At 50.9% G+C, this 27,302-nt stretch overlaps 1 protein-coding gene across 1 annotated transcript; it reads right to left on the bottom strand.

The window, feature by feature from the left end:
• Window positions 1-1,369: 1,369 nt before the first annotated feature.
• On the bottom strand, window positions 1,370-20,792 carry LOC125628464 (uncharacterized). Its single transcript, XM_075122307.1, has 6 exons — window positions 20,575-20,792; window positions 20,038-20,164; window positions 17,017-17,892; window positions 9,238-9,786; window positions 7,605-7,721; window positions 1,370-2,961 (listed from the first exon to the last, which is right to left on the bottom strand). Exons 2-6 carry the CDS (start codon window positions 20,135-20,137, stop codon window positions 2,129-2,131), a joined length of 2,475 nt encoding a protein of 824 aa, XP_074978408.1. The 5' UTR covers window positions 20,138-20,164; window positions 20,575-20,792; the 3' UTR covers window positions 1,370-2,128.
• Window positions 20,793-27,302: the final 6,510 nt, after the last annotated feature.

Genomic DNA, 27,302 nt, shown 5'->3' with positions numbered 1-27,302 from the left:
AGCATGGATTCACCAAGGGTAGGTCATGCCTGACTAATCTAATCGCCTTCTATGATGAGATTACGGGTTCTGTGGATGAAGGGAAAGCAGTGGATGTATTGTTTCTTGACTTTAGCAAAGCTTTTGACACGGTCTCCCACAGTATTCTTGTCAGCAAGTTAAAGAAGTATGGGCTGGATGAATGCACTATAAGGGGGGTAGAAAGTTGGCTAGATTGTCGGGCTCAACGGGTAGTGATCAATGGCTCCATGTCTAGTTGGCTGCCGGTGTCAAGTGGAGTGCCCCAGGGGTCGGTCCTGGGGCCGGTTTTGTTCAATATCTTCATAAATGATCTGGAGGATGGTGTGGATTGCACTCTCAGCAAATTTGCAGATGATACTAAACTGGGAGGAGTGGTAGATACGCTGGAGGGCAGGGATAGGATACAGAGGGACCTAGACAAATTGGAGGATTGGGCCAAAAGAAATCTGATGAGGTTCAATAAGGATAAGTGCAGGGTCCTGCACTTAGGACGGAAGAACCCAATGCACAGCTACAGACTAGGGACCGAATGGCTAGGCAGCAGTTCTGCGGAAAAGGACCTAGGGGTGACAGTGGACGAGAAGCTGGATATGAGTCAGCAGTGTGCCCTTGTTGCCAAGAAGGCCAATGGCATTTTGGGATGTATAAGTAGGAGCATAGCGAGCAGATCGAGGGACGTGATCGTCTCCCTCTATTCGACATTGGTGAGGCCTCATCTGGAGTACTGTGTCCAGTTTTGGGCCCCACACTACAAGAAGGATGTGGATAAATTGGAGAGAGTCCAGCGAAGGGCAACAAAAATGATTAGGGGACTGGAACACATGACTTATGAGGAGAGGCTGAGGGAACTGGGATTGTTTAGTCTGCAGAAGTCTCCAATGAGGGGGGATTTGATAGCTGCTTTCAACTACCTGAGAGGTGGTTCCAGAGAGGATGGTTCTAGACTATTCTCAGTGGTAGAAGAGGACAGGACAAGGAGTAATGGTCTCAAGATGCAGTGGGGGAGGTTTAGGTTGGATATTAGGAAAAACTTTTTCACTAGGAGAGTGGTGAAACACTGGAATGCATTACCTAGGGAGGTGGTAGAATCTCCTTCCTTAGAAGTTTTTAAGGTCAGGCTTGACAAAGCCCTGGCTGGGATGATTTAATTGGGGATTGGTCCTGCTTTGAGCAGGGCGTTGGACTAGATGACCTCCTGAGGTCCCTTCCAACCCTGATATTCTATGATTCTATGATTCTCGTGGCTCTTCTCTGAGCCCTCTCCAATTCACCAACATCCTTCTTGAATGGTGGGCACCAGAACTGGATGCACTGGCGAGCGACGGGTGAAGAAGTCGCATTTCTAGGGTTTATTTTTCCTCTAGTTTAGTGATTTCTCCCCGAGCGGAGTCTCTGCCAGGTGTAACCACACCTCCTTCTCCCCACACATACACTTTTCTCCCGTGGTTTCCATTCTGTAGGCAGCTAAGGTACCAACGAGTGCAACACAGATCCACAGAGGACATGTCCACTATGATTAAACTTGCTCTGGGTTTCTTTTTGCTGGGACACATGCAATACGTTGTGAATTCAAAAGGAATCTTTCCCCCAGGTGGACAGAGAGTCTTTCCCCTCCCCTGCCCCCCAGGGACTCTCCGAGGTGCTACAAGCACTGAGCTCCCCCGTGTCCTCAGTCACCATCCTCCATGGACTCTCCGAGGTATCACAAAGAATGAGCTTCCATATGTCCTCGGTCACCATCCCCCATGGACTCTCCAAGATGTCACAAAAATGAGCTCCCCTGTGTCCACTGTCACCATCCCACATGCACTCTCTGAGGCGTTACAAGCGCTGAGCTCCCCCGTGTCCACGGTCACCATCCCACGTGGATCCTCCAAGATCTAATAAGCAGTGTTCTCCCACAGAAGCCCTTTGTCCACGTGTCCCCTGTGGATTCTCCCAAGTGTAATAAGCCCTGAGCTCACCTGTGTCCAAGGCGGAACACGCATTGCACTCCAACGGGAACCCTTTGCCCACGTGCCCGGCATGTCCTTACTCCAAGCATGGGTCTCTAATAAGGCATGAGCAGTGTGCAAAACCCTCCCCCGCCCCTCCCCTGGCAGGCTGCTCATAGCGGGTTGGCCGCGTGGGTCCTGTGGTGCAGGATGAGCGCCGAGCTCTGGCTGAAGCTTTTCCCGCACTGGGTGCACTGGTAGGGGCGCTCGCCGGTGTGGATGCGCTGGTGGCGGATGAGGTGGGAGCTGCGGCTGAAGCTCTTGGCGCACTGCGGGCAGCGGTAGGGCTTCTCGCCGGTGTGGATGCGCTGGTGCTCCAGCAGGCGGGAGCTCTCGCAGAAGCGCTTGCCGCACTGGGCGCACTGGAAGGGCTTCTGGCCGGTGTGGAGGCGCTGGTGCTGGATGAGGTTGGAGCTCCAGGAGAAGCGCTTGCCGCACTGCGGGCAGCGGTAGGGCTTCTCGCCCGTGTGCATGCGCTGGTGCTGCAGCAGGTTGGAGTTCTGGGTGAAGCTCTTGGCGCAGGCCCCGCACTTGTAGGGCTTCTCCCCTGTGTGGGTGCCCAGGTGGCGCATCAGGTGGGAGCTCTGGCTGAAGCCCTTGCCGCACTCCGTGCACTTGTAGGGCTTCCCCAGCGACAGGCAGGGGGCCGAGGCGCCAGCGTAGGGAGGGGCCTGGCCCAGCTGGGCCTCTGGCTCACTCCCCCAGGCCTGGCCGAGCCGCTCCACTGGGGACTTTCCCTCCTGGCCCCCAGCCTCAGCCTCATCCCTCCAGGCTGGGCCCAGACACTCCACTTCAGAGTCCCCCTGCTGCCCCCCGGCCTCGGCCCCCCAGGCGAGGTCTGGGTCTGGGCCCCGGGGATCGTTCCCGGCGGAGCCTCTCGTGGACATCCTGTGTGGCTGTGCTGCCTCCTGCCAGGGATCTCCCACCTCAGGCTCGCTCCCGCCACCTGTGGAGATAAGAGAGGGGTGAGTCACGCCCTGGGCCGAGGCAGACGCAAGGGGCTGCTCACTGCAGCCGGTTGGGAATTTCTCATGGGGACGATATTTCAAAGGACAACACGCTCTCCTCCTGTGAGGAAGGGGGAATTTTCTGTAACATTCCAACGATTCCAATGCCTGGTGCTTTGCGGGTTAAAGACCCTCTCTTGGGGCGGAGCCGGAGAAAGGCTGAAATTAACCCATATCTGTGGAGGCTCCACAAAGACAATGGGAACCCCAGGGATCGAGCAACTGATGCTTATCCTCGGGAATCTCTGGCAGGCTGAACTGGGGAACTCAGCATGGGTCTGCAGGAGCTGGATAAGGAGAGGAGACTCAAAGACTTGGCTTGTGTAGCCCCAGCGAAAGAAGGCTGAGGAGAGATATGATCGCTCTCTATCGGTACAGGAGAACCCCAGTTATCCGCTCTAATTGGGATCCGTGCCAGATCAGATCATCAAAACCGGATAAACCGGAGAATGACAAAATGTGATGCTGCAGCACCATCTAGTGGCCACCGGAGAGATCACCTACTTCTGGCCCTGGAGTCCTGGTTGTTTGGTAAACGCAGCGAGCCAATTAAGGGAGGGTTGAATAAACAGAGTTCTGCTCCACATCAGAGGGCTACACACCAGGGAGGCAGAGGAGTTACTTAAGTTAAGCACCAATGTGGACACAAGAACAAATGGATGTAAACCGGCTATCAACAAGTTTAGGCTAGAAATTAGATGAAGCTTCCTAACCATCGGAGGAGTGACGTTCCGGAAGACCGGGGGCCAAAAATCCTAACAGGCTTCCAGACTGAGCTTGGTAAGTTTAGGGAGGGGATAATATGGTGACATTGCCTACAATGGCATGAAGCCGATCTGCAACTGCTCGCAGCAAATATCTCCACCGGCCTGGGTGGGACACTGCATGGGGAGGGCTCTGAGTTACTACAGCAAATTTTTCCCAGGTCCCTGGCTGGTGGGTGTTGCCCACATGCTCAGGGTCTAACTGATCGCAGTATTTGGGGCTGGGAAGGAATTTTTCCCCAGGTCAGATTGGCAGAGACCATGGGATGTTTTTGTCTTTCTCTGCGGCATGGGACACTTGCAGGCTTAAACTAGTGTTAATGGTGGAGTCTCTGTAACTTGAATAATGACAGGTTTCAGAGTAACAGCCGTAGCTCACGAAAGCCTATGCTCAAATAAATTGGTTAGTCTCTAAGGTGCCACAAGTACTCCTTTTCTTTTTTCTGTAACTTGAAGTCTTCATTATTTGAGGACTTCCGTAACTCAGCCAGAGGTTAGGGGTCTGTTACAGGAGTGGGTGGGTGAGGTTCTGTGGCCTGCAATGTGAAGGAGGTCAGACTAGATGATCATGATGGTCCCTTCTGACCTTATGGTCTATGAAAGGCATCAGGTGGCTGGAATAAAGGGTGGCTTTTGGGAAAAAGACAACCGCTCTGAGACTAACAGGGAGATGGAGAGAGATCGAGAAAGGGATTCCACAGAAGCTTGGCTGGGTGGACCACTGGCTTAGCCAGAAAGGACTACATCTTAACCTTTAGTTCTCTATCCTATGACTTCCCGATGCTGGGTTCTAGCTGACTAATAAACCCTGCTCTGTTTTGCAAATGCTTCCGGATGTCACTGCAAATACTCGCTGAAGTGCATGGGTCCCTGAAGGGTGTACAAGTCTCTGACCAGGAGCCTAGCTTGGTTGGACTCACTGGGCAGAGCTCAGTGTGAAGCAGGAATGCTGGAGCTCAAAAGATCAGTCTCAGAGGCACTGATGCCATGTGGCCTACATGAAGGAAGAGTGGGACCCCTTGGGGTCCACCACACAGATGGGGTTCTTCCCAGGGGCTGTTCAAAAGCCAGGGCGTAGCACGGATCCTGCAGACCCGTGAGCCCACCCCAAATCACATTCAGAATTTTCCAGGTGGAAATTTTAATTTTACTGAATCTTTTCAATTTTCCATTGGGAACAGAAATAGAAGATTTTGTTCCAGGTCAGTTTGACCCAAATTGAAATATTTTGGATTGCTCAACTGGTCTGAAACATTTAGTTGCAAATCAGTTCAGCTTTAATCAGCATTTCATGTCAAATGCATCTGTACAACAGGGCTAATAGCTCTTCCCTCCCTCACAGGATAAACACATTAAGAAGGACTGTGAAGTGCTTAGAGAGCTACTGATGAAAAAGAACTAGGTATTATTTCTATTTCCATATTGTGGTACATTGCCTCATGGGAGTTGTGTTCCAGGTCCCCATTCTCTCATATGGGCTGGGCTCCCTGGCTGGACTACATCTCCCATGATGCAACATAGTCTTCCCTCTCAGTGAGGCATGTAGTGCATCATGGGAGATGCAGTTCGGCCAAGCACCCCAACCCATAGGCAAGAAGGGACGCACGAGGTACATGAACTACAATTCCCATGATGCACCATGATGAAAGTTGAATACTGAACTAACTCAAAACTAGGCTTGGCAGAATTCCATTTTTAATATGTATAATTTTAATGGATTAGATCACTGTTTATTTTTCAGCATTTTTTGTTTTTTATCGATTTAAATTTTCACAGTTGCGTAAAATTATGGGGTTTAAGTAATTTTTTTTATTTTTATCAATTTAAATTTTCACAGTTGTGGGAAATTGGATCAGATAATGGGGGAGGGTCAGACAATAATTATTTTATGACAGTAGATGTTGAGATTCAAAAAGTTAAAGCTTGATAATCATTAAAACACAAATGGCCAACGTCAGGTCAAAATGAGCAAAGGAAATATCCTTCACTCAAACTCTGATGAGCAGCATTTTTCTTACTTTGCCTATCTATACATTTCAATTTTTAGCAATGGAAACATTGTTTTGTGGGTTTGTGTGTGCGCACAGTGAAATCAACGTTTACTGACAAAACCCCTTCAAAGCCGACTGAAAACAAAGCATTTTGGAGTCACCTCACTGCTCCCCAATGAAGCATTTCCATTCAGGGATAGCAAAATGTTCCACATCAAGGAAAAAAAAACAAAAATGCTGAAACGAAACATCTCACCAGTTCCTAATTGAAACTTTTTGTTCCACAGGAAAAAAAAATGCAACATTTCGACTTTTCACCCCATTCAGGACGAAAACAAACGTTGAAATGTCACAGTTTCCAACCGGGTGGACATTCCAGTTGTTGCCCATTTTGTAACTATCGTTCTATTCTATGCGGGTCTGCATACTGTGCCTACCCCAGAATATTGGAGTCTCGTCCAGTCATGCAGCCAGCAAGGTAGCTAACATCTGTCACATTTGTTCTCTCCCAGGAGGAGAAGTGTGTAGTGGCCTGGTTTGGTCTGGATACCCACCAACCCAAACGTGTTGCTACACAGCTCGATAAGGGAGGCTTTGCACTTGGAGTGGAAGGTGGTGAGGTTTGAGATGCTCCCACGGAGAATCATACCACTCTCATTTTGGTCTGGAGCGGAGTAGAAGCCATGTGCCCTGCCGCAAGGCCCCTTTAAAAGGAGGCGGGGTCAATCCCACCTGGGCCTTTTATCTCTCTGCAGACCTGGCTGTCAGTCACAAGCTCTGGGATGTAAATCAGGCTCAGTCCATTTCCCCTTAAAGGAGCCGCTCACCCTGAGACCCAACAGCACCAAATATCACACTGGGTACTCTTCACAGCAGTGTGGCCTAGTGAATAAAGCACAGGACAGCTGGACTCTCTCTCCAGGTCTGCACTGGGTGACCTCATGCATGTCACTTCCCCTGTCTGTGCAAAAGAAGGACAATGGTACAGCCTGTCTTTTGATGTGTTGCGAAAAGGGCCAATTGACTTGTTCAAGGGCCCAATTTGACGAAGTGGGAACGTTCTGTGATATCTGTGTGATGCCTATGCCCGCCTCCGTTTCGACTTTGCATTGCTACCCAGTGGGCGCGCAAGGTAGGTGAATTCCACCTGGCCTCGCTGGAGGACAATGGACTGAGAGGTGAGAAACGTCAGCTTTTGAGGGAGGCTCAATTGCCCTCGCTTGGGATTGCGCTGGCATGGCATGGCCAGGACGGACAATGTCTTGACCAGTGTGTCTCAAACTGGGGGTCCTGACTCAAAAGCCTATTGTAAGGGGGGTCACAGTATTGCCACCCTTGCTTCTCCACTCTCCAGCCAACTAGCTCTGCAGGCAGCAGACCTGGCGGCTGGCCAGGTGCCCAGCTCTGAAGGCAGCGTCGCTGCCGACAGCAGCGCAGAAGGGTGGCCTGGTATGGATGGGGTAGATAGTCTTTTTTGGGGGGGGGGGGAAGGGGGTGTCACAGCCTGAAATATTTTCAAAGGGGGTTCTAGCAAAAAAAAAAAAAAAAGTTTCAGAACCCCTGGTCTTTGACCTTTATGGCTCTGTGCTAATCTAGGGATTTCCCCGTGGTGGGTTTCAGATAACCAGTGAATCCTGTTCTGGTGTGAAAAGGCTGCTGGGTGTCACTGCAAATACTTGACAATCAAAAGAAAGCAATTCAGCTGACCCAACGTTAGGCCGTGTCTGGGATTTTGTTTAGCCACTTTCAAAACGTATGGCTTTTTAGGACCGATTCAGGATGCAACTCTTCCTTCTAAAGCCCAAACTGATTTCCCGCATTCCTCACCTGCACGGGTGCCCCTCAGGACCGCCCTTTCTGTGGAGTCCAGGAGATGCGGGGCGCAGGGCCCTTCCCCTCGCCTCATCTGGAACAGCACGTCCTGGGGGCAGGGGGCTGGGAATCCTGTTCATGGGGGAAGGAAACAGGTCAAAGGAACGCAACAAAGCCAGGTGCGTGATCTTGACTCGCCTCCTCTTTGTATTGGGAGTGGGCTAACTGGGTTGGGATGAGGAGGGGGAGAATCCTTCCTGACCCCTGCAGGCACCTGGCTGAAGCCCTGAAGCATGAGGTTGGATTAAAATCACTGTCTTAAGGCAGAGTTGGGGGTGGTCTGAGCAGGTTGAGGGGAGGTGATGGGGTGGGGGGGATCCCCGCACAGATGCCCCAGTGCTGGCTGGGTCAGTGGAGGGAGGGTATAGGGAGGCCCCCATGCAGGCAATATTGCTTTCCCCCGGAAAGAAAGAGGGGGATTCCAGGGCCAGAAGGGACCACCATGAGGCCCAGCTGGAGATGAGATGAGAATGTCAGACACACCCAGCTCTTAATACCTCAGGGAAATGTGGCCTTCCCCAGTTCCATCAGGGCCTACCTATGATCCTGTACAGCTCCCCCTCTCCTACCAGACCCTATTATGCCCGTAACATGCACAGCACCACAGTGGGGTCACATGCCTCCAGACCCATAATATTATCACCAAGTGCTCCCCAGCCACAGTGCTCACTCCGTCTGTGTGTGTAGGCGGGGCTGCTAGCCCCCTTCTACAGAGAGGGAAACTGAGGCACAGTGGGGCGCAGATGCTTGCCCACAGCCACATAGCAGAGCCAGGAATGGAACCCAGGAATCCTGCTCTAGCAACTAGGCAAGCTGCCCTCTGTCTCTGCAGCATTAGCATCAAGCCCAACACTGGGGCCCTGGCAGAGCGGGGCGAGTGGGGAGTGGGAGAGCTTGGGTAATACAGCTGGGTCAGAGAGCTGCCTTACTTTTGGGCTGCTTATTAACTTTCATGAGAGGGAAATCAAAGCTCAGGTGGAGAGGAGGGATGACTGGTAAATGACAGGGAAAGCTCTGCACAGACTTCCCAGGTCTGGCTGGGTCAGTTGGGGGGAGGGAATAGGGGGATCCCCACACAGACTCTCCAGGGCTGGCTGGGGCAATTGGGGGGGGCAGTGGGGGATCCCTGCACAGACTCCCTGGGGGGGATGGGGCAGTGGGGGGGATCCCCGCACAGACTCCCTGGGAGGGGGTGGGGGGCAGTTGGGGGGATCCCCGCACAGACTCCCCGGGAGGGGGTGGGGGGCAGTGGGGGGGCAGTTGGAGGGGATCCCCGCACAGACTCCCCGGGGGGCGGATGGGGGGCAGTTGGAGGGGATCCCCGCACAGACTCCCCGGGGGGCGGATGGGGGGCAGTTGGGGGGGATCACCGCACAGGCTCCCCAGGGGGGTGGGGTGCAGTTTCGGGGATCCCCGCCCAGACTCTGCGGGGGAATGGGGGGCAGTTGGGGGGATCCCCGCACAGGCTCCCCGGGGGGGTGGGGGGCAGTTGGGGGGATCCCCGCACAAGCTCCCCGGGGGGGTGGGGGGCAGTGCGGGGGGAGACTCCTGCCCACCCCCCTCCCGCCACGCCGGGCTCGCCTCTCACCCCCCCGGGCGCTGCTCCGCGCCGCCGCCTCGGGCCCCCGCAGCCGGATGGGAGCCGTCCTGGCCCGGCGGCAGCACCAGGAAGCTCCGGTCTCAGTCGCATCTTCTGCGCCCCCCCCCCCGCCCCATTGGCCGCTCTGCCCCACAGCTGCCGGCTCGCTGGTTTTAACCCGCCCCTCGCCGGGGTGCTGGGCTTGCCAACCCCCCGGGATCGGCCGGGAGCCTCCCGGCCTGGGCCTGGGCCTCCCGGCGGCGATTAAAGGCCCCCCGGGAGTTCGGGTGAAGCCCGGCTCGGGGCGATCGGTGTCTGCTGCGGCGCAGGGGAGACTCAGCTTTACCAGTGAGCCTCTCAGGCCAGCAGCCACAGTGGGTTCCCCGTCCCCGACCGTGCGGAAATCAAGACGGGAGGTTTGTCCTGGAAGATCTGCTCCCGCCGGTCGACGGAGCAGTTCTCTGGCCCGTGGGTCCCCGGAGAGCCAGTGGCCCTTCAGGCCTTGGGATCGATGGAAAAAAAATCCGAGGGCCTCAAGCTGCCGCTTGTAGTGGAGACCTCAGACCTCATCGCCATCTGGGGAGACCCGTCAGTGCAGCTGGCTTCAGTGGCCGGCCACTGGAAGAACCCTGATTTTGCGGACAGTATTACCCGTGTCCTCGAGTGGTCCATAAACAAGTGTCCACGAGCGGTCACAACAATGTAGCGTTTTTTGTGGAGTCAAGAGTGTTTCACACGCAGACCTGATTACAAAGCCCGGCGGTACTGCTCAGTGCTTTCTCTTTAAGGGGCGCAATACTGCTCCAGAGGTCAGAGGTCAGTCGGGATGGAAAGAAGCCTTCCCATCCCATAAGCCTTTTAGGGATCTGCCCCAAAAGGTCCAAATCTCGAGAATTTTTCCAAACTGCTCATCTGAACAAATATTGGCTCTATTAGGAAGGAAACGTTTTGATTTTTTATCTTAAAATGAATGGTTTGTTAGGTTATATTTTTTTAAAAGATAAATAAAATGAAACTGACCCAAAACAAATCATTTGTTGGAATTTGATTTGTGAAAAAGTTCAACTACCTGAAAGGGGGTTCCAAAGAGGATGGATCTAGACTGTTCTCAGTGATAGAAGAGGACAGGACAAGGAGTAATGGTCTCAAGTTGCAGTGGGGGAGGTCTAGGTTGGATATTAGGAAAAACTTTTTCACTAGGAGGGTGGTGAAACACTGGAATGCGTTACCTAGGGAGGTGGTGGAATCTCCTTCCTTAGAAGTTTTTAAGGTCAGGCTTGACAAAGCCCTGGCTGGGATGATTTAGTCGGGGATTGGTCCTGCTTTGAGCAGGGGGTTGGACTAGATGACCTCCTGAGGTCCCTTCCAACCCTGATATTCTATGATTCTATGATTTTGGCACTTGTCCCAATTTGGGAGGGGTTTTTGTTTTGGTTTTTTTGGGTTGTAATTTCTCATTTCAAAATGACTTTCTTTCGAAATTTCTTTTCGAATGTAAAAAGGATGAAAACGAAGCATTTCTATCGACATTAATTATTTTGGGGGGGATTCCGCTTCACCCAAACTTTGAGAGGACTTTGCCCCCCCCAAAAAAATGACAAAATTTTTCACAGGACAGAAACTCTGTCCTCCAATCAAGTCTAGGAGACATCCCCGAATCCCCTGTGCTGCCGTCTGGTGCACTGGTTTGGGGAGCACTTTGCAATATATTGTGGTGCAGCTGCCATATATTGTGGGCCTGGGACACCGGCACTCATCACAGGGAATTGTGGATTTGGGGTCAAATTTCCACCAATCCCTCTGTTCCAGCCCATGATCTCCTCTTTTTCATGCCATTTTTCCATCTCACTGCCAGAAATGTGGCTGCCTGACAGACCAACCTTGTCCATTTTAAGAATGGGTCATTTGGTATTTGCAGAACCACAGCCCCTGCACACATAGCAGGGATATGGGTGCTTACGCAGGGATAAAAGGCCCATAGCACGGCTGGGCTTGGCCTGGGTCAGCTGACCTGGGCTCACAGGACTCAGGCTATGGGGCTAAAAATTGCCATAAAGATAGGGTGACCAGATGTCCCGATTTTATAGAGACAGTCCAGATTTTTGAGTCTTTTTCTTATATAGGCTCCTTTTACCCCCCACCCCCATCCCGATTTTTCACACTTGCTGTCTGGTCACCCTCTGTATAGACAATCCAGCTGGAGCCCGAGCCTGAATGTCTACACAGCAATTTTTCAGCTGCCCTGGTCCAGCAGCAGGTTTTTTATCCCTGTGTAGACGTACCCAGAGGATGAGCAGGTGATAGAGAGGGTGTATGAATCTGGCCAACTGCTGCAAGAAATCACAGACCAAACAACAGGCGGGGGTTCTGTGCCTTAACACAGAGAGGCGGGATTGGGTCGCAATGCACACTGGGAATAACCAGCAGCAGATCCAGCCCTTTCAGATGCTCTCTCCCCAACCCTGCAGAGCACAGACACAGAGGGTGCGTCCACACTGGGGGGTACGGTTGTAACAGATGTAGACACACCTGAGCTAGCTTTGATCTAGCTAGCTGTGGCAGCAACCGCTTGACCTACCTAGAACCCCAGGTAATTACTTAGATGGCTAGCCCTCGCAGCCGTCTGCTGCCACAGCATTGCTAGTCCTGGTACCCGAGTCAGCAAGACCAAAGCCCGCTTGGGTATACCTACACCAGCTGCAATTGCACACCCTAGTTGCAACATAGACACATACCCTAGGATAAGGGCTGCCATAACAGCAGAGAAATGGGTGGCAATCTCTGCACTAGAAAGGATTTGCCAGCATAGCTATATATCAGCTAGCGGAGATGCAGCATATACCAGCTAAAGAGCGCTTTTGCCGTCTTACTTTATATTTAAACTCGGAAGGATTCCATTCTTTTCAGTGAATGTCGATTTCACCTTGCACACAACAAAATATTTCCATCCACAACAATCAAAATTTACAGCTAGGCCAAGTAAGAAGAATGTTGCTGAAAAACTTCGTAGGTTTTGGTTTAAGGTTATTTGCTTTGGACATTTTGACTGGTAGTGTTGACAGTTTGCCTTTTGACAGTTCTAAAGCTGCAATTTTTTGAAATCAACATCTACGGTCATTAAATCATTATTGCTGGACTCCCTCCTCCTATAATTTCCTGCAGCTGTAAGCAATGAAAATCGATACAACAACAAAACCTTAAAACCCATCATTTTGCACAACTGTGAGAATTTAAATTGATACAAAATAAAAAAAATGCTTAAAAATAAGCATTGATATTATCTGTTGAAATGATAGATAGACAGATAAAAGATTTCTGATTAGATAACGGAATTCTGCCAAGTCAATTTACACTGGTTCCCTGAATGAAATAAGCGAAATAACTTGCTTGCCAGTATTACTGCCTCTATACTCAAAAAGAAAAGGAGTACTTGTGGCACCTTAGAGACTAACCAATTTATTTGAGCATGAGCTTTCGTGAGCTACAGCTCACTTCATCGGATGCATACCGTGGAAACTGCAGCAGACTTTATAAACACACAGAGAATATGAAACAATACCTCCTCCCACCCCACTGTCCTGCTGGTAATAGCTTATCTAAAGTGATCATCAGGTTGGGCCATTTCCAGCACAAATCCAGGTTTTCTCACCCTCCACCCCCCCACACAAATTCACTCTCCTGCTGGTGATAGCCCATCCAATAGCTGGAAATGGCCCAACCTGATGATCACTTTAGATAAGCTATTACCAGCAGGACAGTGGGGTGGGAGGAGGTATTGTTTCATATTCTCTGTGTGTATATAAAGTCTGCTGCAGTTTCCACGGTATGCATCCGATGAAGTGAGCTGTAGCTCACGAAAGCTCATGCTCAAATAAATTGGTTAGTCTCTAAGGTGCCACAAGTACTCCTTTTCTTTTTGCGAATACAGACTAACACGGCTGTTACTCTGAAACCTGCAAGTCTATACTAGGGCTTTTCCTAGCATGGCAATGTCACGGGCGTGATTTTTTCACACTCTGAACCGACACAGATATGCTGGTAAAACTTTGAAGTGCAGACCAAGCCTGAGTGACTTCGGACCCTAAGTCTGAGGCTCCTAAATCACCTAGGCACTTGTGAAAAACGTAACATTTATGCATGTGCTTTTTCCTTATGCCTTGAAGTCAGTGTGACAGATTGATAAAAGACCTGGGAAAACTCGTATGCTGAGAGATTGAAAGGATCACGATTGTTTCCCTTGGGGAACCCTCTGCTTAAAGCTCTGCTTTGCTGTGCTACCCACAGAAAACTTGGCAACGGTTGGGTGGCTGGTGTGTTATGACCACTGCCTGTCATGCTACCCAATCTGGTCTCCTTGTTCTCCCACATCTGTCTGTCTCCATGGGGTGTCTCTTGTCTAATCCTCCCAAGTGTCACTTTTTTCCTGTGGTTGTACCAGCCATAGCCCAGGACCCCATTACGCTAGGGGCTGTACATTATTTATTAGGTGTCATACAATAGCACTAGGGGACATGAACTCCACTGCACTAGGCGCTGTGCAAACACAGACCCAAAAGCCAACTCCAACAAGCTTACAGGAATAGAAATAATGGCAAAGAGCCGTTTTGCTTTTGAATGTAAAGTGTTTTAATGTTTCTGCAGTTATTTCTTCTGTGCATAATAATGGTTTGAAAGCATCTTTATCATAGGGTCCCTATGGCACAAGCAGGCCAGAGGCACTCAACACAGCCTCTGGAATATGATAAAAGGACTTAATGTTGCAAAACCAAGGTTCTTAAAAACATCTGAATTAGAACTGGGCGCAGAATGGATTTTTTTCGATTCGCTGACAGTTCTGAAAAACATAAAATAAAATAAACATAATGAATTGCAGGGTGACCCTAAAAGGAAATGTTTTGAAATGTGGATTGCAAAGTCAAAGCAAAAGTCATTTCGGATCAACATTTCATTTGACCCAAAATTAAACATTTCATTTCAATTCTAAGCAATTTATAAAACAAAAACGGAAGGAACTTATGAGACAAAAAGTCACTTTGAATTAAAAAAAAAAACATGTATCAAAATGTTTCAAAACAAAATCTATATTTTTTTGGACATTTTTGGAAACGAGCACAAAGTCACCAAATGTTTTGGTGCCAGCGAATGTATATTTGTCACCAATAATCCAGCAGAATAATTTTGCCCAGCTCCAGTCTTAATACCTTCAAGCCTCTCCAACACAAAACTTTTCCCTCTGTTGTTCCATCTGCCAAACTGTATGAAAAGAAGTGAAAAAAGATGCAATCAAATCCCGGCCTAATGACCCTTTGTCAAACAGGGAGCCACTTTCACTGTTGCAGGGCTATGACATGATCGTTGATGGGAGGAAATCATCCACAAGGCAGATTGTCCATTAAAATATGGTTATGAAAATAGTTCCACATGAAAGGCTATATTTGTCTATTGTTTTTCTTTTTGTGTTTTGTTTTGTAAGAAAAGAACTAGAAAATACCATACAAAGACACTAGGCTGAAAGAGCACAGAGGAACGTGGTGTGGTTCACAGATAATAGTGGCAGTGTAGTTAGATTTCAGAGGAACAGCCGTGTTAGTCTGTATTCGCAAAAAGAAAAGGAGTACTTGTGGCACCTTAGAGACTAACCAATTTATTTGAGCATGAGCTTTCGTGAGCTACAGTGTAGTTAGAGACTCTTGTGATTCTTACACACAAAGGGGCAGTTAAGGTTATCCAGAAAGCCATAACTAGCATTTCCTGCTTCAACAGGCCATTGATCTGGTCAGAAATTGGCAAAATACAACCTAAATTGTAATTTTAGCATTTCACGACTTGAAAGAACACTGGTAGAAAGAAGAGGTGGTGTTTCTGCTCAGCCTCAGGCAGGACATCTATATGCAGAGCTGGTGAGGAAAATGAGGTTTTTTTGCCACAGAAAATTGAGAGAAAAATGGGAAGGGAGGGGGGAGTTTTTGCTGAAATTTTCCACAGGAAATTTCAAGCTTTTGGCAAAAAAAAAAACAAAAAAAACCCTCTCTTGCCTGAAAACTGACACGTTTTCCCCAAAACCTGGCATATTTTTGGCCAAATCACAAAATATTTCAATTCTGAAATGCCACGATGGTGCCTCATAGCAGTTGTAGTTCAGGGACCGCATGCGCCTATTCTCCGCCATTAGACTACATCTCCCATGATGCATAACAGTCTCCCCTCTTTCTAAACGACTGCAGTGCCTCATGGGAATTGCAGTTCAGGAGCCTCATGCTCCCATTCTTCTCTATACACCAGCCTCCTTCGTTCGATTACATCTCCCATGATGCATTCGGGTTACCCTGTAGATGACCTATCATGATGCCTCATGGCATTCACATGCCCATAGTGCATCATGGGAGATGTAGTCTTGATGGTTAGCCTGGCCTATAGCATGAGGCAACCAAAGTGCAATTCCTATGATTCACTGAAGTGGCTCAGGAACAGGGGAGATCTGGGAGAAGTGGATATTTTACCCACAAAAGCTTATGCTGGATAAATTGGAGAGAGTCCATCGAAGGGCAACAAAAATGATTAGGGGTCTGGAACACATGACTTATGAGGAGAGGCTGAGGGAACTGGGATTGTTTAGTCTGCAGAAGAGAAGAATGAGGGGGGATTTGATAGCTGCTTTCAACTACCTGAGAGATGGTTCCAGAGAGGATGGTTCTAGACTATTCTCAGTGGTAGCAGATGACAGAACGAGGAGTAATGGTCTCAAGTTGCAGTGGGGGAGGTTTAGGTTGGATATTAGGAAAAACTTTTTCACTAGGAGGGTGGTGAAACACTGGAATGCGTTACCTAGGGAGGTGGTAGAATCTCCTTCCTTAGAAGTTTTTAAGGTCAGGCTTGACAAAGCCCTGGCTGGGATGATTGAATTGGGGATTGGTCCTGCTTTGAGCAGGGTGTTGGACTAGATGACCTCCTGAGGTCCCTTCCAACCCTGATATTCTATGATTCTATGCCCAAATAAATCTGTTAGTCTTTAAGCTGCCACTGAACTCCTCGTTGTTTTTTAGGTGAGATCACGGTGCATCATGGGAGATGCAGTCCAACCAAGCTCAGCCTAGAGTGGGGAATGAGGGCACGAAGCAATTGCACTACAACTCCCATGAGGCAGTACGGCAGCATTTCAAAATCAAAAAATGTCGGTTTTTGGCTGATGTTTTTCTGAGAAAAAAATTGAAATTTTCTGGAGGAACCAGACACATTTTATTGGATCAAAACCCCAATTTTCCAGCGGAAAATCAATTCATTAAGAAGATACCCAGCACTTTTCATCAGCAGATCTCAAAGCACTTTAGTAGCATTACCTCCACTTTGCAGATGGGGAAAAAGAGGCACAGAAAGGGGAAGTGACTTGCAGCAGGGCAGCGCTAGGAATAGAACCCAGGTCTCCTCAGTGCCAGTCCAGTCCAGTGCCCTCCCCTCAAGGCTAGACTGCTCTAAAGAGAGCCCACCGTGTGATATTTGGCAACACTGGGTCTGTGACACGGTGGACATGGCTTCACTGGAGCCCCAGAGCATGTGATGGACAAGCAGACCAGCGCAGCTGAGACTGGCCCTGCCTCCTCTTAAAAGGGCCAGCACGCCCTTTATTTGTAGGGTCTCTACGCCGCATGCGGTTGGGTCTGTCACTGGATGAGTGGTCCCTTTAAAAGGCAGTGGGCGTGGCCTCACCAGAGCACCCAGAGAATGTGACAACGAGGCTGGCATAGCTGATACTGGCCCCGCCTCCTCTTAAAGGGGCCTGCACCCCCCTTTATTTGTACGGTCTTTGTGCTGCGTGGCTTCTCTGGTGGGTGATGAGCCCTGATCGCTGCCGGAAGCTCTTGCCGCACTCGCCGCACCGGTAAGGCTTTTCCCCTGTGTGGATCCGCCGGTGAATGGTCAGGTGGGAGCTGACCGAGAAGCCCCGGCCACACTCGGTGCAGCGGTACGGCCGCTCCCCTGTGTGGGTCCGCTGGTGGAGGTTGAGGGTGGAGCTCTGGCTGAACCGCTTCCCGCAGTGGTGGCACTGGTAAGGCTTCTCCCCCGTGTGGATGCGCTGGTGCTTGGCCAGGTGGGAGCTGACGGCGAAGCTCCGCCCACACTCGGTGCACTTGTAGGGCTTCTCCCCGGTGTGGGTGCGCCGGTGCAGCACCAGGGTGGAGCTTTGGCTGAAGCTCTTCCCGCACTCGCCGCACTGGTAGGGCTTCTCCCCCGTGTGGATCCGCCGGTGGATGGTCAGGTGCGAGCTGACCGAGAAGCTCTTCCCGCAGTCAGGGCACTGGTAGAATCTCTCTGCTGCCGGGACCCGTGGCTGGGGCGGCTGGGGCAGCAGCTGGGCAGGGCGCACACTTTGGCCGAAACTGCCCCCGCACTGGGTGCACACGGTCTGGCTCTCCCCGGGCTGGGGGAAATGCAGACCCTGGACCCGCTGCACGGCAGCACTGCCCTCTTTGAGTTTCTTCAGGCCCTCACTGTCGGCAGCTGTTTTGCTCCATGGCTTTCCTGCTGGCCTGGCCTGGCTCTGGCAGGTGGCTGCGTGGCCTGGGGCCTGGTAAACGTTCCCTTCGGATCTCATCCCTGGTAACGTCCCGTGGGGCTGTGCTGTCTCGGGGCCTCCCTGCTGCAGGGCTGGGTTAATCATGCCGCTATCTGCGAGGATAAAGAGAGAATCCGAACATGATTTTCCAGGCTGTTATCTCATCAGCACCTCTCCCTTCTGCTTCCTTGTTTCCAGAATCTTAACTTTCATTAAAAAAAAAAAAATCTAGCTGCTATGGTTGTGAAGAAAACCAGGAAAATGCAAATTGAGGGCATAACCGATGCTGCCTGAGTCTGCCAAGAGCCTGAGCCTGTTGCTCTCTGAGGTGTTTTGAGAAGTGTTGGCAGAGTTCATTTTACACGTGGAGCTTGGAAGGGTAACACTAGCTTCCCCCCGTCCCACCCAATTTGCTGCCAGAGCTGGGGAGGAAAGGAGAACGACTGAGGGGCGTGGAAATGAACTCATTAGAATGCCAAAAAATAAACCCAGCTGCCTTAATGACCCTTCCTCAGTTGTTCTTCCATCTCACACACGGACAGGCAGTGATGAAGGAGAGGGAGCTACCGCCCAATGTGGGGTGGGATGGGTGGAAAGCCACACGTGATGCATCTGCCACTCCTGATTGTAGGCCCCTTTGGGCAGGGACCGTCTTTCTGTTCTGGGGTTTGTACAGCACCTAGCACAACGGGGTCCTGGGCCATGACTGGAGCTCCTAGGCACTACCGTAATACATAATTTATGGCACCTAGCACAATGGGGTCCTGAGACATGACCGGGGCTCCCAGTGTTACCGTAATACACCCAGTAAATAACAATGATAATAATAGTTGTAATCCTCTCCTGTATGAGGTACAATTGGGAGAGCTCATGAGTAGAGCTAGGCAAATAATGGCTTTTTCGATTCACTGGCAAGTCAGAAAAATTTTTAAAAAAATCAATTTCAGGTCCAACCGAAAATAAAATTTTTCAACGTTTTCAGGGATTGAAAAAGTCAGATACATACACATCTGTGTATTGATTTGGGTGGAATGGAACGCTTCATTTTGAGAAAATCAGAATGTGTTGTTTTTATTTTGACCCTTTTTAACCATTTTCTCGGGGGGAGGGGGGAGTAGATTATTGTACATAAAAATAAAGGAAATTTTGAAACCAACAGTCATTTCACATTGAAAAACTGGAAACATTTCAGCAAATACTCTGACTTTGGGGGGAATTTAATTTAATTTAATTTTTCAGGGAAGCTGAAAGACTGTGGCAGAAGTCACCCAGCCGGAGAGATGAGTCTTGGCTATGTAGGCTGTGAGCTCTTGGAGGCAGAGAGCGTCTCTCAATATGCATACGTACAGGGCCTGGCACCACGGGGTGCTGCGAAGTCTCTGAGTGCAAGGGTAACAATGCTGTAATTTAGTTCTCGCAAAGCTGAAGAGATTGGATAAGCGGACAAGTGTGTAGGGCTGGGTGGGGGAGAAGAGACGGGGTGGGAAGCAGTATGGGCTAGTGGCTAAAGCATTGGACTGGGGTTCAGGAGACTTGGATTTTAGTCCCAGCTCTGCCACCGGCCTGAGGGGTGACCTTGGTAAATCACCTCATCTCTCCGTACCTCAGTGTCCCCATCTATAGCATGGGGATAAGGATACAGCTTTCCTGAGGGAAAGCGCAATACAATAGACAGATATTGTGAGCAATACCAGAGCAAAATTCTTTGGGCAAACCCTTTTTCCAGAGAAAAACACAGGCCTGGGTTGCCTGAATGCCATGTGAATTGGAGTCGAGTTTGGCAAATTGTTTCAATCGCTCAAAAAAAGAAAGGGGGGGGGAACAAATCCAAACGTTTGGATCAAAATGACTTTTCATTTCCAAATTTCCTTTGCTTTTATTAAAGAGTAATTTTTAAAACAGTTTAAAAAATGCCTGAAATCAAAAGGAAACATTTTGGTTTGCATCAAACACAACGTTATGTAATGTTTTGACCCAAAATTTTTGTTGCAGGACCCCATAAGGGTTCTCCCCCACCCACCCTGGTTTTCCAGATCTGCCCCTTAACCAAAAACACCAGTTATTAGCTCATCTCTAGCCGCGGCATTTCTGACCCCTCTTTCTCATCGCAGATGTGGAGGCGATTGTCTCCTTCCCTCTCACTTGCTTTCAGGGGATGGGGGAACTGACACCCCAAATCTAAGGGGGGAACCCAGAGTTAGAGCCAATCCGGGCACATCAAAGCCTACCCAGCCCCAACTGTCAAGGGGGATCCTTACCCCAAGAGAGGAGCGTCCCGTAGTTCTCTGGAACCATGTCCCTGTAGACGGACCTCGGAGCAGGGTCCAGCAGAGCCCACTGGATCTCAGCAAAATACATTGGACCCGCCTCTAATGTCCCAGCGCCCTGGAATGAGAAGGGTCTGAGCTTGGGGCAACCCAGCTGCCAGCCCTATGCCTCCCAGCTGAACCCTACACCCCTCAGTCCAGCCCCACATCCTCCAGCTCAGCCCTGCCCCTAACTCCAGCCCCACATCCCTGCAGCTCAGCCCCGCCCCCTAACCCCAGCCCCACATCCCTGCAGCTCTGCCCCACTCACCCCAACCCCAAATCCTCCCCAGCTCAACCCTGCCCCCTCACTTTCTGTTGTGTCTCTACAGCGCCTAGCACACTGGGGTCCTGAGCCATGACTGGGGTGCCTAGTGCTACCCTAATAAACAATGTACAGTGCCCAGCACAGTGGGGGGTCTTGGGCTGTGCCGGGATCTCCGAGCCAGGACTGCGATCACAAACAAGAAGCCGGAGTTCTCATCTTACCTAGCGCTTTACTTTACAAAGGGCGGCGGGGCTCCTTAGCCCGCTTGCGCAGAGGGGGAAACTGAGGCACGGAGCGGGGAAAGGACCCACGAGTCGCCCCGCGGGCCAGGGGCCGAGCTGGGGAGCAGAAGCCGGGCGTCCTGCGCTAGCCGCGCCCCCCTGGTGAGCCTCCAGCCCGGCTGCCTTGGGGGACCGGCCCCCCTGCCCCGCCCAGCCGCCGCCTACCTGGGCCGGGTCCGGCAGCCCCAGCCGGCGCGGCGGAGGCCCGGGACCGGAGCGGGACGCGGCGCTGCGCACGCCGCTGACCCGGGAAGTTCAGCCCCCGCCGGGGTGAGCGGGGAGGATCGAGCCGCGGGGCGGGCGCCGGGGGCCAGAGCAGAGCCGAGCGGCTCTGAGAGCCCCGGAGCTCCCGGCACAGCGCCCCCGCCCCATCGGTACCCAGCCCCACACACAGAGCCTCCTGCCCCACAGCCGGACCCCACAGGCACCCGAACCCCCCTCCTGCCCCACAGCCGGACCCCCAACCGCCCTCCCGCCCCACAGAGACCCCGAAGCCCCTTCCTGCCCCCCACCCGGACCCCCAACCCCCCTCCCGCCCCACAGCCGGGCCCCACAGAGACCCCGAAGCCCCTTCCTGCCCCCCACAGCCGGACCCCCAACCCCTTTCCCGCCCCACAGCCGGACCCCACAGAGACCCCGAATCCCCCTCCTGCCCCCCACAGCCGGACCCCCAACCCCCATCCCTCTCCACAGCTGGGTCCCACAGAGACCCCGAAGCCCCTTCCTGCCCCCCACCCGGACCCCCAACCCCCCTCCCGCCCCACAGCTGGACCCCACAGAGACCCCGAATCCCCCTCCTGCCCCCCACAGCCGGACCCCCAACCCCCATCCCTCTTCACAGCTGGGTCCCACAGAGACCCCGAAGCCCCTTCCTGCCCCCCACCCGGACCCCCAACCCCCCTCCCGCCCCACAGCTGGACCCCACAGAGACCCCAAATCCCCCTCCTGACCCCCACAGCCCCTCCTGCCCCACAATCCCCTCCTGCCCCACAGCCAGACCCCACAGAGACCCTGAACCCCCCGTTCCTGCCCCGCAGCCCAACCCCTGTCCTGCCCCACAGCTGGACCCCACAGAGACCCCGAAGCCCCCTCCCGCCCCACAGCCAGTTCCCCAACCTCCCTCCTGCCCCACACCCCGTCCCCCAACAGCCCTCCCATCCCTTTCCCCACACCCCATCCCCCAACACCCCTCCCATCCCTGAACCCCCACAGAGACCCCCAACCCTCCTCCTGCCCCATACCTGGACCCCCAACGCCCCTCCTGCCCTACACCCAAACCCCACAGAGACCCCTAACCCTCCTCCTGCCCCACATCTGGCACCCACAGAGACCCCGGACCCCACTCCTGCCCCACACCTGAACCCCCAATGCCCCTCCTGCCCCATACCTGGACCCCCACAGAGACCCCAGATCCCCCTCCCGCCCCACACACAGACCCCCAACGCCCCTGCGCCCAACACCCAGACCCCAACACCCCTCCCGCCCCACATACAGACCCCCAACAGCCCTCCCATCCCGACCCCCATAGAGACCCCAACCCCCCCTCCTGTCCCACACCTGGACCCCCAACGCTCCTCCTGCCCCAACCCCCACAGAGACCCCAACGCCCCTTCCGCCCCATACCTGGACCCCCAACTCCCCTCCTGCCCCACTCCCAGACCACATCACCCCTCCTGCCCCCAACCCCAAACAGACCCCCAACGCCCCTCCTGCCCCACACCCAGACCCCAACACCCCACACACCCCACACACAGACCCCCAACACCCCTCCTGCGCCACACCTGGATCCCATCGCCTCTCCTGCTCAACCCCCCCATAGACCCCTCAATGCTTCTCCTGCCCCCCGACCCCCCTACGCCTCCCCTGCCCCACACCCAGAGTGCATCGTCTCTCCTGCCCCGACTCCCACACACAGACCCTGAACACCCCTCCCGCCCCAACTGACACGCACAGATCCTCAAAGCCCTTCCAGTCCCACACCGCACACGGACCCCCAACACCCCTCCTGTCCCACACATGGACCCCGAACATCCCTCCAGCCCCACACGGATCCCAAACACCCTTCCAGTCCTGCCCCACACACAGACCCCTGCACGCCCCTCAAACCCCAACCTACACATACCCCATCCACAGTTATACCAATGGCCACGTCTACACTATGAGGCCTTGACTGGTATAGGAAGGCTGGCGCAGCTACAGGCGGCATGGACCGATGGGGAGAGCACTGGTTTGGGATGCAGAACACCTGGTTTCTCTTCCCATCTCTGGGTGACCTTAAGCAAATCGGCAGGGGGGATGTAACTCTGTGCCTCAGTTTCTCCATCTATGACATGATAAAGATACTGCCCTCCTTGGTCAATTGTTCGGAGATCTACCCATGAAGGGGATTGTACCAGTGTTAGTAAAACCACCACCATGAGTGAAATGGGCTATATTAGTAAGGCACAGGTTTGCTGGTGTCGCTGCGTCTGCGAGAGCCTTTTCTGGTACAGGTCTCTAGGTCAGCGATTGTACCCCTCCTGACAGCTGTGCTGGCAGAAATCTGTAGTGTAACCATTGCCTGTGGCTACATCAGGGATTTTGTCAGTGTAGCCATGTCAGCAGAAAACAGCCCCCTAACGGCTACAGCCGTCGGTAAAATGTTGACGTGTAATAATACTCGGCTCTTCTCTAGCACTTACCCTCACAGGCTTTAACACATTTCGCCTCACAACAGCCCTGGGAGGTGGGGAAGTGCCATTCGCCCCATTGTACAGATGGGAAACTGAGGCACGGCGGGTATGACACAGCAAAAATAACCCAGCAGCAGCTCAGAGCCCAGGTCAACTGACTTTGGCACATAGGGCTACAGTTAGCAGTGAGAACTCAGGCTGGAGCCCAGGGTCTGAAACCCAGCAAGGGGGATGGCCCTCAGAGCTTGGGTGAGAAAGTCAATGCTGCTAGATTTAGCCCTGTCGCATGAGCCCGAGTTAGTCGACCCAGGCTCTGAGACTTGCTGCCATGGGTTTTCTGGGTTTTTTTGCAGTGTAGATGCACCCAGAGAGGCTAAGAGTTCATCTGTGCCACAATAAAACACCTGCAGCTGGGCCGGGACAGCTGGCTGAGGCTCGCAGGACTGTTAAATTGCAGTATAGACATTCAGGCTTGGGCCCAGACTCTGGGACCCACGTCACCTTGCGGGGGTCTCAGAGCCTGCATGGCTACATTGCAATTTCCCAGCCCCAAGAGCCCGAGTCAGCTGACCCCTACATTTGATTGCAGTGTAGATGTATCACAGACCTGCTGGAAGTTTGCGGCATAGCAAGAAATTGAACTCGGTTCTCTAACCACTAACCTCTGCTTCCTCTCTTCTTCTACCTTTAGGCTTGGTGTGCGCTAGAAGGGGTTTGCCAGTATAGCAATTCCAGCAGAGCTAACCTGGCAAATGCTCCTAGATGAGATGCACATTTTGCAGAAATAGCTTTGTTCCCTGAACCAAATAAGCTCTGCCAGCAAAAGGACTTTTTTGCTAATACAACTGCATCTCCAGGGGGGTTTTCGCTGGCAGAGCTCTTTGGGCAGGGCTAGAGCTGGGAGAATAACTGATTTTTTTGGTTTGAAAAGGGGGAAAAAAGCATTTTGGGTCAGACCAAAAGTGAACATTTTTGAGATTTTGGGCAAATTAATTAAAAAAATATTCATGTCTGATTGAATTATCCTTTTGGGTTCCACCATTTTTCAATGTTTTGGATTTTTTGAAAGATGAAAGTAAAGGACATTTCAAAGCAAAAAGTTGTTTTGAACTGAAATGTCAGCATGTTTTGGTTAGAAAATGTCGAAACAAAAAGTTTTGATTTTTTAAATTTTTGTTGTATTTGTTTTTTATTTCTTATTATTTTATTATTATTCCTTAACAATTATGTATTTTATCTGAGGTATTTGTTTTAGGTATAATTAATTAGGTATTTATTTGTATTTCTTATTATTTTATTAATATTATTTTATAATTATTTATTATTATTAACACCAATTATTTATTTTAGGTGAGATATTTGTTTTAGGAATTATTTTATGTTTTAAAAATTGTTTTTAGGTTTTTTTCTTTCTGATCATTTTATTATTATTACTTCTTATTACCTTATTAACATGAAGGGGAAAGGAGTCCAGGAGAGCTGGCTGTATTTCAAGGAATCCCTGTTGAGGTTACAGGGACAAACCATCCCAATGAGTCGAAAGAATAATAAATATGGCAGGCGACCAGCTTGGCTTAACGGTGAAGTCCTAGCGGATCTTAAACATAAAAAAGAAGCTCACAAGAAGTGGAAGGTTGGACATATGACCAGGGAAGAGTATAAAAATATTGCTCGGGCATGTAGGAATGAAATCAGGAGGGCCAAATCGCACCTGGAGCTGCAGCTAGCAAGAGATGTCAAGAGTAACAAGAAGGGTTTCTTCAGGTATGTTGGCAACAAGAAGAAAGCCAAAGAAAGTGTGGGCCCCTTACTGAATGAGGGAGGCAACCTAGTGACAGAGGATGTGGAAAAAGCTAATGTGCTCAATGCTTTTTTTGCCTCTGTCTTCACTAACAAGGACAGGTCCCAGACTGCTGCGCTGGGCATCACAACATGGGGAGTAGATGGCCAGCCCTCTGTGGAGAAAGAGGTGGTTAGAGACTATTTAGAAAAGCTGGACGTGCACAAATCCATGGGGCCGGACGAGTTGCATCCGAGAGTGCTAAAGGAATTGGCGGCTGTGATTGCAGAGCCATTGGCCATTATCTTTGAAAACTCGTGGCGAACGGGGGAAGTCCCGGATGACTGGAAAAAGGCTAATGTAGTGCCAATCTTTAAAAAAGGGAAGAAGGAGGATCCTGGGAACTACAGGCCAGTCAGCCTCACCTCAGTCCCTGGAAAAATCATGGAGCAGGTCCTCAAGGAATCAATCCTGAAGCACTTACATGAGAGGAAAGTGATCAGGAACAGTCAGCATGGATTCACCAAGGGAAGGTCATGCCTGACTAATCTAATCGCCTTCTATGATGAGATTACTGGTTCTGTGGATGAAGGGAAAGCAGTGGATGTATTGTTTCTTGACTTTAGCAAAGCTTTTGACACAGTCTCCCACAGTATTCTTGTCAGCAAGTTAAAGAAGCATGGGCTGGATGAATGCACTATAAGGGGGGTAGAAAGTTGGCTAGATTGTCGGGCTCAACGGGTAGTGATCAATGGCTCCATGTCTAGTTGGCAGCCGGTGTCAAGTGGAGTGCCCCAGGGGTCGGTCCTGGGGCCGGTTTTGTTCAATATCTTCATAAATGATCTGGAGGATGGTGTGGATTGCACTCTCAGCAAATTTGCGGATGATACTAAACTGGGAGGAGTGGTTGATACGCTGGAGGGCAGGGATAGGATACAGAGGGACCTAGACAAATTGGAGGATTGGGCCAAAAGAAATCTGATGAGGATCAATAAGGATAAGTGCAGGGTCCTGCACTTAGGACGGAAGAACCCAATGCACAGCTACAGACTAGGGACCGAATGGCTAGGCAGCAGTTCTGCGGAAAAGGACCTAGGGGTGACAGTGGACGAGAAGCTGGATATGAGTCAGCAGTGTGCCCTTGTTGCCAAGAAGGCCAACGGCATTTTGGGATGTATAAGTAGGGGCATAGCGAGCAGATCGAGGGACGTGATCGTCCCCCTCTATTCGACATTGGTGAGGCCTCATCTGGAGTACTGTGTCCAGTTTTGGGCCCCACACTACAAGAAGGATGTGGATAAATTGGAGAGAGTCCAGCGAAGGGCAACAAAAATGATTAGGGGTCTGGAACACATGACTTATGAGGAGAGGCTGAGGGAACTGGGATTGTTTAGTCTGCAGAAGAGAAGAATGAGGGGGGATTTGATAGCTGCTTTCAATTACCTGAGAGGTGGTTCCAGAGAGGATGGTTCTAGACTATTCTCAGTGGTAGAAGAGGACAGGACAAGGAGTAATGGTCTCAAGTTGCAGTGGGGGAGGTTTAGGCTGGATATTAGGAAAAACTTCTTCACTAGGAGGGTGGTGAAACACTGGAATGCATTACCTAGGGAGGTGGTAGAATCTCCTTCCTTAGAAGTTTTTAAGGTCAGGCTTGACAAAGCCCTGGCTGGGATGATTGAATTGGGGATTGGTCCTGCTTTGAGCAGGGGGTTGGACTAGATGACCTCCTGAGGTCCCTTCCAACCCTAATATTCTATGCTTCTATGATTTATTTTATTGCAAGTATTTGTTTTAGATACTTCTTGATATTTTTTAAGAAATATTTTAAGGTATTTATTTTTTATTTCTTATTACCATTTTATTGTTATTACTTTATTATTTATTGTAATGCTTAACTATCATTTATTATAATTGTGTTTAGGTATTTGTTTTAGATATTTGGGGGAATTCCTTTTATTTTTGCAGGTATTTATTTTGTATTTCTTATCATTTTATTATTATTATTCCTTTATTGTTTTTTAGTTATGTTATTTTAGGTATGTGTTTTAGGGTGGGTTATTTTTAATTTTTTTCTTTTTAGGAATTTCTTTTTTAAACGAGCAATTTGGCAACTTGGATACGAATTAGCGAAATGTTTCGGCGTTGCTAAATTTGCATTTCTCACTGGCAAAAGAATGTCAGTCAAAAAGTTTCAACCAGCTTTATCTGATTCGTTT

This window comes from Caretta caretta, chromosome 23 (genome assembly GCF_965140235.1).
Source record: "Caretta caretta isolate rCarCar2 chromosome 23, rCarCar1.hap1, whole genome shotgun sequence".
In the NCBI taxonomy this organism is placed as follows: domain Eukaryota; kingdom Metazoa; phylum Chordata; order Testudines; family Cheloniidae; genus Caretta; species Caretta caretta.
This window is presented reverse-complemented; position numbering and strand designations above follow the sequence as displayed.

Coding starts and splice junctions, on each gene's coding strand:
- LOC125628464 (XM_075122307.1), bottom strand. CDS start 20,137: ATGTATTTTGCTGAGATCCAGTGGGCTCTGCTGGACCCTGCTCCGAGG. Junction 7,722..9,237: donor GCGGAGCAGCGCCCGGGGGG/GTGAGAGGCGAG, acceptor CCCCATGAACAG/GATTCCCAGCCCCCTGCCCC. Junction 2,962..7,604: donor CCTGAGGGGCACCCGTGCAG/GTGAGGAATGCG, acceptor TTATCTCCACAG/GTGGCGGGAGCGAGCCTGAG.